General features: G+C 40.4%; 1 protein-coding gene across 1 annotated transcript; it reads right to left on the bottom strand.

Annotated features, from left to right (window-relative positions):
• Positions 1-756: 756 nt before the first annotated feature.
• On the bottom strand, positions 757-18,690 carry trip10a (thyroid hormone receptor interactor 10a). The gene is made up of 16 exons (XM_031312676.2): positions 18,379-18,690; positions 12,433-12,548; positions 11,803-11,859; positions 10,111-10,258; positions 8,974-9,036; positions 8,396-8,500; positions 8,162-8,290; positions 7,550-7,696; positions 7,229-7,417; positions 4,662-4,826; positions 4,339-4,362; positions 3,621-3,730; positions 3,263-3,395; positions 2,979-3,067; positions 2,758-2,891; positions 757-2,334 (listed from the first exon to the last, which is right to left on the bottom strand). The coding sequence occupies exons 1-16, from the start codon at positions 18,400-18,402 to the stop codon at positions 2,183-2,185; spliced, it is 1,785 nt and encodes a 594-aa protein (XP_031168536.1). The 5' UTR covers positions 18,403-18,690; the 3' UTR covers positions 757-2,182.
• Between the last annotated feature and the right edge of the window lie 146 nt (positions 18,691-18,836).

Below are 18,836 nucleotides of genomic sequence, written 5' to 3'. Positions count from 1 at the left end.
CTTTGGCGGGCCGGTTCTGGCCCACGGGCCGTCTGTTTGACACCCCTACTCTACAGTATATGGCCGTGCGCTCTACCAGGTGAGCTACCCAGGCACCCAGCTTCCTCTTCTTATGGTGCCCAGTAGCACCCAGCTCACTGGTGATATTTCAAAATTCAGCTGCAAAATGTGCTGAGCTGTGAGAAAAGTTTGGTATATTGGCTGGTCCTATAAACTGTCAAAATCATCGCCATTCTTGCCATTAAACAGCAAGTGTAAATAAAATGTTATATTGTAGAAGAATGGGTGGGTGTGGATGGATGGTCTTGTGATAAGAGGTACAAAATTGTACTTTCCTATGTGTTTACAACATCTAAAACTGTATCCAAGTCACTGAGGAAAAGCCTTTTAGAATTCATGTTATTTCTGAGACACAACAGCTCAGACAGCGTTTGTAAACGTGCACAATTGTGTAACAAAACTAGAAATAACTCCATCATACAACTGATGTCAGAGAGATATAATGTGGAAAAAAAAGATTTGGAATGCTTTATCACACTCAAATCTTCCATCCACCCACTGCCTCATTCATTTTATACTACATGGAGCCACATTTGTTCCCAGTGAAACCACAAAGTTAAGCGTTGCATGTTCACAAGTATAGACTAAACTGTCCTGGGGAGCAGAAAATTTATTGATTGAGTTGTTCTCGGGGACAAACTCTAAAAATGGGTGTCAGTACTTTAAAGGTCAAGAAATTGTACACATTTTACAGGACCGATAGGCACCATGTTTGTTTCAAAAATTTATTTTCCAAGTCCAGAAATGACATAACCACTTCTAACTTGAAAATGTGCTTTACATTTCTTAAGAAAACAAAATGCCTGATATGCAAAAATGGTATATACACAAGGCTTTTAACCAGAAAGGCACCAAAGACACATGAGCAGTTGCTGCTACTTGCTGGCTTTGTAACAACGTAAAAACAGGACGTGGATCGACTTGAGAAGATGTGAAGTAAATCCAAACAAAACATTATTAGCAACATAATTAGAGACTTTTAGTTTTGTCTCACAATGTAACAAATCTGTATTTTAATGGTTACAAAATGCTAATAAGACAATAGTGGTGTTGTGATAGCTAAAATATATATTATTTATTACATAAATACAATAGTCTTAATGTGGCACATTTTATGTTTTCATTATTTACTCCCTTTTGTGGCTACAGACTGACCACTGTGTGCAAGGGGGGAAAGAACAATGTGAGAACATCCTTAATACAAAGTACAGCTTCTTTCAAACTTAAACATTTTATTTATAGAACATACACATTTGTAATAAATTATTTTTAGTAAAAATGTTTAGGTTGTAACTGTTAGAATTAATCAGCTATGACCTTGTTAGTTCTATATATTGGAAATGGACTTAAATGATGATATGGCTGTGTGATTGTCTAAACAGAGTGTTTGTACTGTTGTGTGCATGCGATTTACCATGATGGGAGAGCTGTATACACGTTTTGGTCTCACAAATTGCTGAAAACTAAAAGTGAAGCATTCTCCCCCAAAGCTCACTCATCCCCTGGGGACACTCAAGATCTTAAGTCCAACCATGAGCAAAGTGACGGTGCCATACATCTTCGCAAGTGCTAGTAAAGCTAGAAAGCGGCACGCGTGAGACGAATGAGAACCGAAGGTCAGTTTTGAACTGAAAAAGGTAAACAGGTAAGGTAACTTCCTCCTAGGTTTTACTGATATTAACACTCAGTGTAAAGATGGCAGCAGCACTCATCTTCTCTACGTCTTCCTCTCACATTCAAAAGCTAATGCCTTATTAGGCTGTGGAACGAGGCGAGCACTCGTACCGCGATTGTGCCTAAGGTCCATACATTATTTTTTAACCAAAATAATATTGTGACATGATATTAAAATGTGATCACCTTGCGGTTTAGGTGGCCTAGGTAACTGGGTTTACAATAATGTAATGTTAGCCATGAGGAACATACTGTCAACAGCATTCCTCTGCCCATTTGGGGCGCCTCTCTCAAGAAATCAAAGCACCTTATTTGGATCCCCTTCTGGATACACCAGTGGTCCTGCTCATAGTGCTGTGACTTCTTTATGATTGGTCCCATTGGAAGAACTGCATACAGTGTGGTGAAGTAACCATTTCTTCTTCTTCTCTTGTTCCTCATATGTCTGTCATTTGTTTATGCTGATGGTGACATAAGATGTAGGTATGTAGCCTTCATCCCCATTGTTCCTACGGACACGGGTCCAGCCGTCCCCTTTGTCCTCCTCTACCACAGCCAGCACCTCCCCCTCCTGCATAGAGATGGTCCCTTCACTGGCCCCTGAAAGAGACAAACTAGATGGTAGCAAATATCCCTGTAGCAGTTTATGTATACAAGACTACACAAGACCACAGAAAAAACCTTTGACTGATGCTATGGTTGTGACCTCACTCCTTTTGTCGATTCCAGAAATATTTTCCTCCCTATTTGCTAAACTTTTATAATATTGCCGGAACAGCATGTGGTATTTGCTGATCAGAAGGCAACCTGCTATAATTTTGTTAAAAAGATGTGCATCCATAAATGACAAAAACTTGTACAATAATTTGTAACTGCCATATAATACCAAACTGATCTGCAAATGTCCATGTAGCTCACTAATATTCACATAAATAGTGAACACTTAAAAAAAAAGGAGATTTTTTTACCTGGATAACATCATCAATTCACAAACAATAGTAAATAATACAGCCCGTGACATACCAGGGAAGCTGTACATGGCTGTGCATTTCCCAATAGGAGCAGTTAGTTCCTCATCCTCAAAGTCATCATCAAACTCAGCGTAGATGGCCTGAGAGGGATCAGGAGTGCTTTCATCGGAGTGAGCTCCATCAGGGCTGGAGAGAAAAACAGGTTTCACTGTGCAGAGCAGACAACACACCATTGTGCCAAACACACTGTCTATTAGCAGAATTTAGTGTTACCTGAGTACATCGTGAGCTCCGTTGTTGTTGAATGTGTGACTTTTATAGCGCAGCGTGTCCCCCCGTCCTCCTGCCTCAGCCAGCCAAGTCTACACAAGAGAGTCAAAGTGAAAAAAAGAGAAAATATCTTCAACACTGTTTTATTGTGATGCATTTAATGGTAGATATATTAAGTCGGGGTTCATTTGTAAAGCCCAATTTCACACAAAATGCCTCAATGGGCTCACCTTATCATAATAAGTGATGACCTCATAATTTGAATAAACAACAGAAATCCGGATTACCTCATACTTGTTGAGCTCTCCTCTGAGCCGCTCTATACTCTGGGACGTCTGGCTGATTTGGGATGCCAGACTAGCAGGGTCTCCCATTTGAGGATTTTTCTCATAAACATCTTTCATTTTCCCCAAGGCCTCACTGAAGAGAGGAGAGAGAGAGAGAAACAAGGGAGGAAGGGGTGACTTTCAGTAGAGATTGGTTCCCTGCAGAGCTCAGGGCTGAGTAAACAATTCAAACACAGAGTTATAAACACTGATGTGCCCTGCATGAATATAATATTCACATTCCCACCTAGAGGAGTTCTAACAGAGATGGTTATTAATACGCAGAAGGATACCCACATACACACACAAGCGCACACACCTCTGATCTACTTCCTTTTGCAGCTCTTTGCAAATTTCCTCGAGTTTCTGTTGTAACCTCTTCCTGCGCTGCTCTGGAGGAAGATGGGTGAAATCCTCTGTCACCGTAGGCTGCAAGAGTTCACAGGAAGGGGCGTGTTAACACTGAATTTTGGAACTCTAACAGTTTAACATCAACAGTACCCAGTAACCACAAGACAACTCGAAGCCTGTGGTTTGAGTCCAGATCAAGGTGCAATGTTTAACGGAAATAACATTAGTTTCAAATGCCCTAGTTACACATGCGCTTATTGATGTAAAGCAACAGTGAGCTGAACCCAAAACCAACAAATATGATGTAGCATACTACGCTCTTATAACTTTATATTGGCAGATTTTCAAAGTTCAAGAAATAAAAAATCTTGGATGGAAAAGGTGACCTAAGAAAGCGCAGAGACAATTTAGGCTATTTAGAAATTGGTTTCCTCTTGTGCTACCAAGCATCCCTCCCTTACACCACCAGGTGGCCACCTCTTCAACACAAACTCAAGAGAACGAGCCTTTTGCCACATAACATGATCAAGAGTGCTGCATGTTCAGTCTTTTAAACAAAGAAACTCCAACAGAGCTTTGTGATAGGAAATTTATTATAATGAGATGAGCTCTTGTAATGGAAAGGTGGCCATTTGTATGCTTCACACAACCGAGACCCCCCACACCAGCTTTGTTGTCTATATTACCGTGATCCTCTCTGGAGTAAACTTCTGAGGGAAAAAGAAACAGTATGCATATTGACAAATCTCAAAATATCTTTAAAAATGGTTCTTGCTTTCCACACTGAAAATATGTTTTTACATCTTTATAACATGTATAAATATTAAGAACAGCAAAAGAGCCATTGTGAGATGTAAGATCTGCCATATGTTTAAGTGTTGAAAATGTAAATAGTCGTATTCATCTAAGGATTTCAGTCATTCTTCCAAACGCAGGAACACAGGTTGATGTGCGAGCCCTGATGAGTAGAGGTCTCCTGGCACCCAAACCTTCTCCTCTGGTGACTCACCGATCTCCTGAGTGTCCGGAAGGAAGAGATTCTGGGTTTGACTGTCTTATTGATCTCCTTCAAACAGTACGACAGGGGGTCCCGGCCAAACTTGGGGGAAGGGGGTCCGTTAGCGGGCGAGGGGGCGGGGGGTGTGGAAAAAGGTGGAAGCGTAGAGGGAGAGAGCTGGGGTGAGGCGAGACCGAAGTACCAGTACCCGAGCATGAGGTATGCAGGCAGCATAGGATGGTAGGGGGGGGGGGGGGGAGAAAAAGAGGAATGACAAAAACAACAACAAGGTGACAAGGGAAATAAAAAGACAACATCAACACCTTAAAGCACACCACAAAGCCAGGGAGACAACACTGGAGCAAACCCAGCACACAAGCCCAGAGAGCATAAGAGCACAAACACACATTTGTCTCTTTGGCTCACATCATCACAAACATAAAACACAAACCAAATCCAAAATTTGGACAGCGAGCGACCAACCACAGCTTCTACACCAGAGCCACAGCAGCCCGACACCTGCAGTCAAACTCAAGCCAGGTTGAAGGGTACGGTGAGCCTCAGTGAGGAACTGGGGCAGGCCAACTAGACTAAACCCAGTTGGAATTGCTAAATGTTATCTTTGACAGCCTGGCTCTTATTTTCATAGTTTTACCCTTCATAGGATATTTTAATTTACTCCCCAACCTCATTGTACAGATAAGGTGACACGGCAAAGACACAACTTTACAACCAAGTTAATAAGGCCTCACATCACACCCCAATTATATAAACTACTTAGAAGTGAAAATGAAGAATACAATTTAAAGTATTACCCAAATTGTTTGTGTAAATTTTCTTTACTGGGATTTTTACTCCCCAAATGGGTAATCAGGTATAATGACCAAAACTAAGACCCATTTTAAAAGAAAAAACATTCTTTAATTATCAACGATGGGATTCAATGCAAAAGTGCAAGTTAAACCTGCGCTATCCTTTGAGTCTGACCTATATAGATAAAATATCAATTCATATATCAGTGCAGTTGTTAAAAACAGCCTGCTTAATTACCAGTGTCATTTGTGCATATATATTTTGGGGGCTTGATGAATGCACTGTATGAACTCTCAGAAAGAGGTTAACTTGAAAACATGCTGGAGTAAACCACAGCAAAACCTCTCAGTGTCAGCTGTTGGTCTCAGTGGGAAGGTGGGGGTGGGATCTATTAGCTAAATTACACAGGAGACTGATGTCTTCTAGTCTTCAATAGTGAATGTCTAAAACAGCCCTTCAACAGGTCCCTTGTGTAAATACTGAGAGCTGGAAGTACAGCACTATCATTATGTGAACATCTACTGGGTATGTGCTACTTTTCTTGAAAGTTATGGGAATCTTAGAGGAGAGCAGCTAAGAGTGGGAATGTTTAGGAGCCAAAAGCTCACTCAATCCAATATAGTCAGCCTCCTATTCATACTGCTCTACAGGCCTAATTGGGAGAGCATGACTGATGACACAGAGCAGTGTGCCACACACATACACAGAACAGGAAGAGTGCACAGCAGAGCACAGCCAGTAAGACATGCAGAGAGGAGTGAGACGCTGAACAAGCAAACACTGCGGGGAAGAAAGAAGGGATCATTTAGTGCTGAGGCAGGAGGAGGGGTGGCCGTGAGCTGGTTAGTGGTCAACTACTCATATCAGCAGTTCAATTTTGGACCTCAGCAAGAGTGCTCCTTTGAGATAAAATCCTTGGTTGGCAATGTAGTGAGGCTCTCAAATAGATTCTAAAGACCAAATTCTAAAACATCAATGTTGACATCTATCCTAATGTGTGGTTGGACCTGATCTGACCTGGCAAACCTGGTGTCATCCCAATTGTTGGTACAAAGATTTTATTGTGATGAGAGACATAATGCTAGGTTCTGGGCAGTATAATAGAAGCAGTGTGTTTGTGGATGCCTGTAGAGGAAAATTCAGTGTTGTTTGGGCCCCGTGCTGATGAAAGCACAAGCACAGCAGAATGCTCACTGCCAGTTGTCCTATTGGAAACCACAGTGCAGAAGGAGGGAGGGAGGGTGTGGGTGCGTGTGTGTGTGTGTGTGTGTGTGTGTGTGTGTGTGTGTGTGTGTGTGTGTGTGTGTGTGTGTGTGTGTGTGTGTGTGTGTGTGTGTGTAGGGGGGGTTATTCACTCACAGTCAGGGACAGAGTCATGCAAAGGACCTGTTCTAGAAGTGTTGGGGTGTGTATGAGTTCATGTATAATATAATGAAAGAGGTTCATGCATTATTATACTGAGCTTCAGAGATGAGAAGGTTGTGTAAATATGTATGTGTGCTTGTAGCCACAACCGCAGGTCCATCATGAGTGCCCTCTGCAGAGGGGATTTCCTGGCTCCTTCCTGCTGGCTCTGTGGCTCTAACATTGACATGCAAGGAGTTGCCCACTAATCTGACTGACTGCCCACCTCTGCTGTCGTTGATCATTGATGAAAGGGGTTGCCAGTGCATTCATTTCACAATTACCACAATGCAAAAAAACACATCTCTTCTAGTGAGAGGCCATGCCATTAGGCTAAATTAGCCTAATGTGGAATGTCCTACCTTACTCTTTTTGCTGAAAAGCCAAAAGTTTTTGCTCCTATTCTTTCCCAGAAGTTCCATGGGGCCTTTAGGCGTGCCCAGGCTACTGTCAGATGAGGCCCGGTTGATGCCCTGACTGTAGTCCTCAAACTCCACATCTCCAGGACGTTCAAAGCCTGATTTGTTCTGCTCTATTACAACCATGGAGTCCTACATCAGATGTAATTATGGATAAGAGCAATCAAGAGTTATTTTCAAAAAGATGCACAGTTAAAACACATGGGCTGCATAAAGCTATGCTGCACATTAAAATCCATATAGCATTTTTTGAGACCAACTCACATTCCTCTCATTAACATTAGTGCCGGCTTTAGTCATGCCTTCCAGGCACTTGCCAATGATAGGCATCACATGCTTCTCTGTGTCTGAAAACAAGATGTAGCCTTGCGCCAACTTCCGTACTCGCCTCTCATCCAGATCCTGCACTTTCTGGTGAACACACAAACAACATCTGCTCAGACGCTGCCATTATTAGGGTTGAGACAATACATAATACACAAACCATAATATACAATAATACAAAACTTTAGCATGTGAATAAGTGAAAGAAAAGCAACTGTTTAAACTGAGGAGTTCATCTCTAGTTTTGAATCAACATACTGTAAGTGCAACTTTTTTTGTTGTTCAGAAATCAAAAAATTCTAACGTCCGCGTAAATTGGCTACAAGCAAATTTGCCATTGTGCATGTTAAATGAAAATAACTAAACAGGATCACAGTTCAGTCTCACAATGTTAGTAACGTGGTTATTTAATGCAATTGCATTATACCACTCAATTCATTTAGCACTTTTGGCAAACTAATGTTATTATACTAACCAGTTATTACTGTACCATATGTTAACTCAAACAAACCTTGAGGGCAGTAATTATGTTGCCATATGTAATTCACTTACATTGAAAATGAGTGGCATATCATTAAAATAGAACTGGTTCTGCTCCTTGTTGTACTTCTGAAGCTGAGCAGCGTAGTCGTTCTTACACTCCTCCGCTACGTGTGCTCTCATATGAGCCTGCTGTTTGGCCTGGAACCACACAGACAGCACAGGTTCATAACCAAGTGAATCTGATTCTAATTATGATCATGGTAAATAGTCCTTAAAATGAAGCATCCCCCCGCCCCTTTTTACTTTTTCAACATCCGCCTTTGTAGCGTTGATATCTTGATCAGTCTTCTCTGCGTACTGTGCTGCACGCTCTGCTTCTCTCCATTCCCTCTCAAAGCGCTTTTTAGTCTGGTGTGCAGAAAGAAAAAGACAGAGAAAGAGAGAGAGAAAAAGAGAAAGACCATGTTCAGTTCAATCAGCTAAGTAAGATCATTGCCTGAATGAAATATTAGGAGGATTTACTATTTTCAGCAAAGCATTATTCACGGTCTTTCTAAAAACACGGATAGGGGAGGTAACATCTCCAATCATAACTTAATACGTCTTGGATTGATGATAAGAGTATAAAATGGGGAGGTGATTTCCACTCTGTCCATCTGCTTTTACTATAGAGAAATACAGCCACCTGACCAGCCACACTGAACGTGCAGGCATCTGCTTACAGATCTTTTTTTTCATCTTTTATCATAAACAAAGACGAAAGGGACTAAGCTCTGCTTATCACAATAAAAAATGTAATCATGAAAGATGAAGAATGATGGACACCTCTTTAGGGAAAATGTATTTTAGAAAATCTTTTTAAATTCTGTGTCTGGACTTACACTGTCGAGCTGCTTGTAGGTGCTCTCCAAACTCTGTTGGGCCTTCTTGGCCTCCATCAGATACTGCAGACATTCATAAAAATAGACCGTGTGAGAGGACGGGAGGCAGGTCAGATAACAGAAAGAGAGACAGCCATGTGCAGCGGCAGATACTGAATAAACAATGACCTCCAAAAAGCAACACAACATAACAGATAAGAAAAATACCAGTGTGTCTTTTCGAGACACCTCTGCAGGGGGAGCCTGTCCACGGCTGCAGTGTTCTGCAATCCAGTGGGACAGAGCCAATGCATTCCTCATAGAGAAATGGCACACCACCGCTCGGATCCTGCCTCCCCCCGGAGACATTAAGTAAGGCTTCCTTCCTGCCACAACAGTGAGATCTCCACATCTCCACTCCTTTAAATCTCCCTCTATTCTCCTCCCACCCTGTACACTTCTCCTCAGCAGTGTGTGCTGTAGACTCCAATTAAAGAAAACAAAGACTCAATTGGCATGTTTTCAGGCTGCTGTTGAATATGGTGCTGCAGGCACACATAGTATTAAATACATTTTAGAGCTGCAACTATTAGTCAATCAATCGATCAACAGAAACTTAATCTGAAACTATTGTGATAACGGACTAATCATTTAAGCCTTTTTTAAAGCAAAGATGCAAAACTTTGATTGTTATAGGGTTTCAAATGAGAGATGCCTTTCTTGGTTTTACATTATAGTAAATTGGATATTAACTGTTAACAAATAAGACATTTGATTATGATCGGCTGTCATTTTCTAATGTTTTATAGACCAAACAGTTTTAACAATATATATAATAGTTGGTAGTTTAAACTATAACAAAAATAATTGTTAGTAGAACCACTCAATGGGACTCAATCACTGTATCAAAGGCAAAAATTACCCAAAACCCTTACTACAACACAATTGAAAAGCTACAGAAGGTGTATTAGAGGGTGGACAACAAGGCTGTGGGAACATTTCAACAAGTTGCCTTAAAAAGGAGCTTGAATGCAGTGTGTTTAAAGCTAAAGTTTTAGTCTCAAACACACATTATTTTACCTGTGATAATATGCCTAACTCGCAGCTGCAAAGATAGACTTCAACCAGCCTAACACAATGCACTCCTGATCCACTCACCATCTTTCGCTCCTGCTTGAGCTCTTGCAGGTACTTGGTGAGATCAATGCAAATGTTCATCATCATGTTCTCAGCAATTAGCTCTCTCTGGCCCGCATAGTCGTTCATCTCATTCAGGATTTCCAAAAAGGACTGGTAGCTGGACAACCTACAATTTAAAAAGGAGGAGAGAGGAAAGGGTGGAGAAATAAAAACACAGTGATGGGACCACTGACAAGATGATACATACACAGGCTCAAAGACAAGTCAGCAATGGGCCAGGTCATAACTTCCTTATTCCTGCTTCCTTCTCGGGGCATTTAAATGGCTCCAACAGCAGCACCACACTAAAGCATTAATGACACTAATGAAAAGGCGATTCCTAACTATTTGAAACATGATATTATTTGTCAGTCCTGTTTTCGTTTGTTAGTTCCCTTCAGCGAGAGCTTAATGAGCTATTAGGGCCAGGGTGTAAATCTAAATTGACCTAGAAGGCGCAATTGCAGCCGACATTCTTTCGCAGCTAAATGCAATTTCTGTCTTTTTTAAATTATAAAGCAGGTCAAGGTGATATACAAATACTGTGAAAGTATCAAAACACTCAATACACAGAGAAATGCACACAGCCCGTATTCAGAAACTGTGCCTTTAAACAAGCCATCAGGACTTCCGTATAGTTGTGATGTCACAAATATACATATTTATATAGTTAAAGTGCCGCAACAGTGCAGTTACAGCCATTCCCCGGCTGCAATGACGGTGCAGAGACTCCAAGAGCCCAGATGCCAAAGACCGGGAAACGCTGACCAATCAGAGCAGACTGGGCTTTTTCGGGATGGGCTTAAAGAGACGGTCATTAAAACGGAGCATTTCAGGCAGAACCTGAATACAGGTATATTCAGACAGACATTATGAGAAAATGTGTATTTTGAACGTTAATGCATGTAAACATGTTCTAGTAGAAATCCAAATTACAAGTATGAACCTGAAAATAAGCATAATATGGGACCTTTAAAGGAGAATTCCGGTCAATTTCAACACGTAGCTCTGTTGTTTGTAAATTTGGAGTGCTGTCAGTAGCAAAAAAAACTAAAACAATCAGTGCTGCCTACACCGTGTTATCCTCCTGCTAGCGTTAGCACCCAACAGGCTTAAACAGGGCAAGTTTTAAACGTGTTTTTAGCCTCTAAACATGCTCGGAATGTCATTACAAGTGCCTACCCATGTGCAATGATTCCTTCCGAGGGAACACAGCGAATCTGACTGCAGTAGATGTGACAGAAAGGCAAAAAAGTTGTGTTAATCCAGCCAGTGCACATACCTCTGTTTATTTCCTGTTTTCCGGTCAAGTCCACACTAGTCGATTGTCGAACTCCTACAATCCAATATTCCAGTCAAATTTGCTGTGTTCCCTCGGAAGGAATCACTGCACATGGGTAGGCACTTGTAATGACATTTCGAGCATGTTTAGAGGCTTAAAACACGTTTAAAACGTGCCCTGTTTAAGCCTGTTGGGTGCTAACGCTAGCAGGGGGATAACTTGGTGTAGGCAGCACCGATTGTTTTAGTTTTTTTTGCTACTGACAGCACTCCAAACAACAGAACTACGTGTTGAAATTGACCGGAATTCTCCTTTAAAGAAAAAGTAAAAACTGAACCTCTTCAATCATCTATAAGTTTTCTTTGAAGATATGCATTGCAGTGGCTCACCTGCACTCTGGTTCATCTTTGCCGATTCTTTTCAGGTTATATTTCTTTGAAAGGTTCCTGTGGACAGTTAAAGGGCATTAAATAAATGAGTAGACAAATACATAGCACATTATCAATGGGAAAAGATGGATAACAGCTGAAGAAAGCTCACTAAATTAAACTATTCTTATAACCACTGGTTTTATACAATAGTATTAAAAAAAGCAGTCTTCTATGAACACATTAAAAAAGCTTTTCTTCCTTCTTTCACTCTCTCTTTCTCTCTGACCACATCCAGTCTGTCATGTGCCAGTCTGCTCCCACTTCCTCTCCTCTCCAGCAAAGCTCAGCACTACAACAGATGTGGGCCTGGCAAACTGGGATACAATTGGGAGAGGGAGCACCGTGGATGAAGAGAGAAAGAGGGAGAGAGAGAGCACACACTGCAGCTGGAGAATGAGGCCAGTGTTTTAGAGACAAGTTAGATTCTGTCCCAAAGTAGTCATAAGACCCCACGAACATTTTATAAACAGCCTTTTGACATGCACCCATGCAAACACACGCTGACCCATCTGCTTTGAGCAACACACTCGCGCACAAAAGCATTTGAGGCAGGCAGCACGGGAGAACAACGACAAAAGCAAGGCCTACCTCAGTTGTTTGGCATAGTTTTGCTCAATCTCTGTCCTCTCCTTCACAAATTTCACATACTTCTCCACCAGCTCCAGGCCAGATTGTGTGTGCTTCTCAATGATGTCATATTGGTCCTGGAGAAAGAAGCACAAGAGACAAATAAGGAAAAGATATTAAGCAAATACAGGATATGGAACGTGTTAACTTCTGGGTAATAACTGATACGTTCCTCTGGTTGAGTCTGAGGTCATCTAAATGAATCTTGGAGGGTAATAAACTAAACATATTGTTCTTGCATGTTGGATTTCACGAATGCTCTCCACATGTGCTTAAAAATATTGGCAATGATCTCTAAATTTCAGCATAGCTTTAAATCACAGGGCACCCATGTTGTTAAATAAATAGAGGCCAGTCGCAGGACACAGGGTCACAGGCAGGAAAAAGGAGGTGCTCTTCTGATATCCTGAGAGCAATGGGACATACTATTAATTACATCAAATGAGCTTTACAGAGTCCTTCTTAATGTAGCTATTTTACATATTTCATGACTACTTTCAAATTCATAACTCCCGTTGGCACAACTGAATTTGCTGACTTTTCCTTTTCATATGAATATGACAGAGGTATTCTGTGTTTCTTTTCCTCTTTTGTTCCCTTCCCATTTGGAAGAGCACTTTATGACACATTGAAGCTGAGACAACTCTGTTCAGAGTGAGAGATGATATATAAGATAATATTCTCTCACTCTACACTCATAACAATTCCCCCAAGCTTTCTGTGCTTCTGACTTTAGTACTGAGGAGGGGGCATGTTAAAAGGGGATTCCTGACAAGTTGGGTCATGTTCTTCTGTACCCTTCCTGTCTTTCAGGTAAAACAAAAGAGACAAACCCCAAATGAATGACACAACATTTAGCTTAATCACAGAACACAGTTAAAGGTTAAGACAGAGGCCTGTAATCCATCACCCCAATAACATCTAACCAATAGGCAGCATTAAGGGTTTAATTAAGAGTCATTAATTACGGAGCAGAAGTAAGGATAGTCAACACAGCCAATTTACAACTGCAGTTTCCAATTTCCTGAGGTGCTTGTGTTAACAGCAGATTTTCTTCTCAGATGTGGAAAATATATTTGACTTGTGAGTTAGAAGAAGAATAGTAGCAAAATAACCAAATGTCAGGGTTTTAGGACACTACTTTGTTTAAATGTAGCCCTCATAAAGTGCCAAAGGAGTGACTTTTTGTTTATGAATGATTTAAATGAAAGCAGTAGTTGTCTGCATCCAGCCCAACCTCACCACATCAACAGAAACAGAAGACTAAGGCTGCAAGTATGTCACTGAGCATAAAACACACTGAATCTAGGATTAGATTCCTAATTGGTGAAAAGTTAGTGTGCTGCCTCTAACCCCAAAACTACAGTTTTACCTAGTAACCTCAAACACATAAAATAACCAAGCAGCAAAAACAGAAAGGAATCAAAATACAATTGAAAGAATAACAAACTGTGGAAACAAATGATTTTTTTGAGATCTTGATTATAGATTGTTAATTTGCGTGACTAAGGAGGAGTTTATGCATCATATTTTCGAAAGGCTATGATAGCGGAAATGGAAAGTTATATACACTGCACTCATCTCTTGATACAGGCCTTTTGCATAGATAAATCTATTATTTGCATATTCCGTTTCAGGACTACTGATCAGTCTGTGGCAGAGTGTGCAAAAAAAGGTCAACTACTATGGAGATTGATGGAGAGGTCTGAAATTGTTAGGCAAGCTGCTGTGGGTGTAGCGTCTGTGTAGGTTGGACAGCGGGGAGATCCCCAAACCAGTATTCTGTCTCCCACTCTAGAATCTGCCAATGCTGAGTTCCATTCCAATATCTGCATTTCCATATACAACACAGCTGCACAATGCATACCTAATCATGTTGATAAATCTTACTTGATTCAGGTAAAATATGCTAGACGACTGAACACTTCTAGGATAAAACACCCTGCATCGCAGCTGTCCATAAACGGTCTTTATGAGGTATACCTGGCATAATGTCGAATCATTGTAGCTGTCATCAATAGATCTTTTTGGGAGTGTCAGTCAATGTCCTGATGCCTTTCTCTAGAATTATAATAGTCTGTCATGAATATTGTGAGGATGTTGTGTCCCAGTTTGGTGCCAAAAAAAAACATTTATCCATTGTTGAGTCTACAGTTATCACACCAGGGAAGAAACAACACATTTTACTGGATTGTTTTCCTATTATTTTTGTTCCAATGGTAAAATTGCACTTTAAAAACATCTCACAGGATTATGAATGATGTAAGTAGCTGAGTGAATGGAGCCTACCTATTTGCGCAGTCAATAAAAGATTTTGTTTTGTTTGTGTGTGATCAAACTATCGTAGAACATTGATTTTACAAGGATGTTGTCGAGCTACACATTAGTGTATCTGTCACTTATAAATAACCCCTAAAGTTATAAGGGGACACTAATTCTTCAATCTACTGACACAAACTAATTAATTCCACCTCATGTATGGAATTCAAATTTAAAAATATAAATAAAAAATATCCTGGGTTATATATTTCTTATTGTGACATAATAGTTGTATGCATGTTAACCTTTTCCTCTATGTATGTACATACATACATACATACATATGTTTCTCAGGTTGAAAAAAATAAGCCTTGGATGAACTATAAATGGCAGAAAAAGTAGCATCTGAGAATCTCTATAAATTAACTCTGACTGCTTGATTCAAAACAAGAGGGCTCCAATTAGAGAAAAGCCAACCTCATTAAACTGTCTTAAAAAACACATTGAGATAGCTTTCAAGGACATAATCATTGTCTCATCAAACATGAGTGGCTGTCACACTACTGCGATTTATAACCACCCAAAGCCACAGTCAGAATTAGCTTTATAGCTCCCCATAGATTGGGTTTGTACTGAACTGATTTTCATAAATCACAAACATTGTTTGTATGAATCTGCTCCTGACTACTTTCACATGGGCAATGGCTTTGATTAAACAGCAAATTTCATGTTTCTGGTAGGGGTGTAAGAAAAAAAATGTATACACTTGAGTATCGCAATATTTTATTTATCAATACTGTATAGATTTTCAAAAACGCAATATTGATTTAAAAAGAAAAAAAAAAATGTTTTAGTTTACATGCAAAAATATTCATGTAAGACAGTGGTTCACGTTTATGTTGTGTTTAAACCCCCTACCGCTAGATGGCTATGCTGAGACGTACCACTAGTGTCCTTGCCTAACAGTGCCTAGCCGTGCCTGACTTTTTGCTAGAAGCTAACAATGTAGCTATGGCTGAACTTTGGCCTACTTTAGCATATACAAATTTGCTCACTAAGAACCTGTGAACCACAATCCCAAACTGGCAGTTTGATTTTCTGTGTACTGAATTGTTTACCTAAAGTAAACTTCTTTGACTTTTATGCACATCATGTCTTTTTTTAAATATTAGTTTTTCTAAAATTATACTTAAAATAAATCACAATATATCGCCTTACGCACTGTATCGAATTATATTGCAATATATTGAATCGTGACCCATGTATCGTGATATGCATCGTATCGCCAGATTCTTGCCAATACACAGCCCTAGTTTCTGGTAAAACATCCTGACTATTCCATTATTACTTCAGCCCTACTTCCATGCCTGTACATGTAATTTAGACATTCTGTGTAGCTTCTACATATTGTAACACATTCCAGAGGAACATTTAGTGGCATCTTTCTCGCCTACACTCATTTCACCATGTTTGATGGGTAAGCTAAATGTTGTAGTTCTGCCATAGTAATTATAGAACTTCCAAACCAGGAAAGCAATAACCTATTTTTTGGCACAGATTTAGGCTAAGGGGTGCAGTAAAATAATGCTACATCATGCTTTAAAATTGAGGTCTAAAAGTTCTTATCTAAACCTAGCAAGCATCCTACGTGTCCTTTAAACTCCATCTTCCAATACTTCCAGTAATACCAAAGAGAAACTGGCATCAAGTGAATGCCACATAACTTCAAGAAGAGTCACTCTATTACCTGGCACATATTGTGGAATTTGTTCTGTATGTCTGAATGATACATGGTGCTAATAACAATAAAAACTTGATCTCAAAAAAAAAAAAAAGGAGTCACTCTGAAAGTCATCAACCTAAAAGGCTTGGGTGGATGTTTCAGCCCTGAGTCACCCTGTCTAGAAACTTAGGGGCCCTGCCCGTCCAGATCTGCCACACTGTAGTTCAGATCACTCAGGATTGGCTTGTTAGCACTCACGATCACAGCTAATGCTTAGACACTGATCTGCACTCAGCAAACGTGTCTTAAAATAGCCATTGGATTAACAGTGACAATCAGGGGACAGATGCCATTGAGCTGACTTGGCCCTAGAGACGACTCTTCAACCCAACATTAACAGAATTATGCCTGCAGGGTTTTGTCTAACAGGACAGGTGAGGCTATAGCCAAATAAACCTGCTGTATAAATACTTTGAATGAAATAATTTGTATTTCACACTGACTGAAGAAAGAATACTGGCTTTTGTGTGGAGAGTTTCCAATGAAACAACTGCATGCGATGAACAGGAACGATAGAGCGTCTGATTAATACTGGGGTACGAATGTTTCTCTGATTTAATCAAAGTAGGGCAAAACTAATTAGGCTGTTGTACCAGCATGTAGGATGAAAAAGGGACAGGGGAAGAGGCCTAGGGGGAGACTGTAATGAGGTCACAACCTCCCTATCCTCATCTTTGCAATGCTCCATTTACAGGTTCCCTGAGAATGTGCCTGTGTGAGTGTTTGGCTTTATCGCCATGGTACAGTGCTGCTGGCACACAGTCATCAAGGTAATACGTTATATGGGGAGATTTTTTCAACAGGGTGTGTTTAGATTCTGGATAGTGTCACTACTGTTCCCAGGAAATGGCTCACAGTCTACTAGACTGCAGCACGCCGATTTGTTTGGACCTACAAAACAGCCCCACATCTTTTAAAATTACCAGCTGAAGCAGTTTATTTTAATTGTTATAATCAGTCAGTCATTCCAATAAAAACCATGTCCTAATGAATTTATTTATATAAGCACTCAATCCAACAAATCACACCTTATTGGAAAATCAAGCTGTCTTGATCAGTTGAATAAATAATCTTGGCACTCAGGTGGACACATGGGGCACTTCATCAGTGGTGAAGCTTGTTGTCAAGGCAAATTATAGCATCCGATTTTAGCTCTATGGAAGCAGTGCCAGACTGTAAACACTGAGACTGGGTACAACCCACCTCAGCACACTTAAAACGCTTGTGTTTGTGTAGAATAGTATTCCGACACCATTTTCAGCCTGTATTCAAATTAATAGCCCTAGTTGTTGTCAGTCATGCAGGACATTTAACGTGGAAATTGTACTTGTTGTCCAAGTTGCTTTTGATTTAGTATGTCTAGATATCACTAACAGTAGGTGATTTATGTCTGAAATTAGGCTTACCGGACTATTTTCTTTACAATGCAATAATAAGTTTTGAATTTATGTAACTTTACAGCTGTTTGCCTCGTGCACTGCAGACATCCCACTATAAAAACACTGTGGAGTAACAGTAAAAAATAAAGATCCACACAAAAGCCAGACATCCGATCGATGTGCAAACGTGGATCCAAGATGAACTACTCCACTTTCCACAAGAGCAACATGTTTGGTAGTGGGCTTCAGCCAACCCACTCCTTGTTTCATCTATAAACGCTAAAAAAAATTTTTTTAAAAAAAGCTGTCCGAAAATGGAACTGCGTTCATGAATGCGAAGTTTTGCAGCGTCTCAGCGCTTCTTCAGACACGTATTTCTCACCAATAGCACGTTTCGCGACTTTCTCAACGAACTCCACCTAAGAAATTGCATTATTTTCATCCTGACAACTATTATTACCAAAGCAAGCCGGATGATGGACTCACCCAAAGCTCTGTGCCCCAGTCCATGTTCAGCTTGTCGGCCAAGCTGTCTGACTATCCCGAATACAAAGAACTTCTCCAAAGTTATCCCAGCAACTCGGAGGACGGCCCTCTGGTAAGTAATCCCGAGGTGATAAATCAGTCGTAACCACTACGCACTCCGGTTTTGATTCCTTCAACAAATGATGTTAACCTGCATCATAGGTAATTAACTAGGGCTGGCAGTCGCTTGTTTAGTTTGTCCAAATATTTTTCATAGCGAAGGAAAGAGGGATAAACTAGCTTTCATATCCGCGTCACTCCCAAATCCTGAATCTTAAAGGGCCAGTGTACTGAACCACAAGCGACATTGGCCAGATGTCTGCATCCTTTAGCCTGGTTTTAACCTGGTTTATAAGTGTCATTGAGCAAAGCATTGAGCTCAAGCGGCTTTCTGCTGTCCTAAAATTCATCATCAATCA

This window comes from Sander lucioperca, chromosome 21 (assembly GCF_008315115.2).
Source record: "Sander lucioperca isolate FBNREF2018 chromosome 21, SLUC_FBN_1.2, whole genome shotgun sequence".
In the NCBI taxonomy this organism is placed as follows: domain Eukaryota; kingdom Metazoa; phylum Chordata; class Actinopteri; order Perciformes; family Percidae; genus Sander; species Sander lucioperca.
This window is presented reverse-complemented; position numbering and strand designations above follow the sequence as displayed.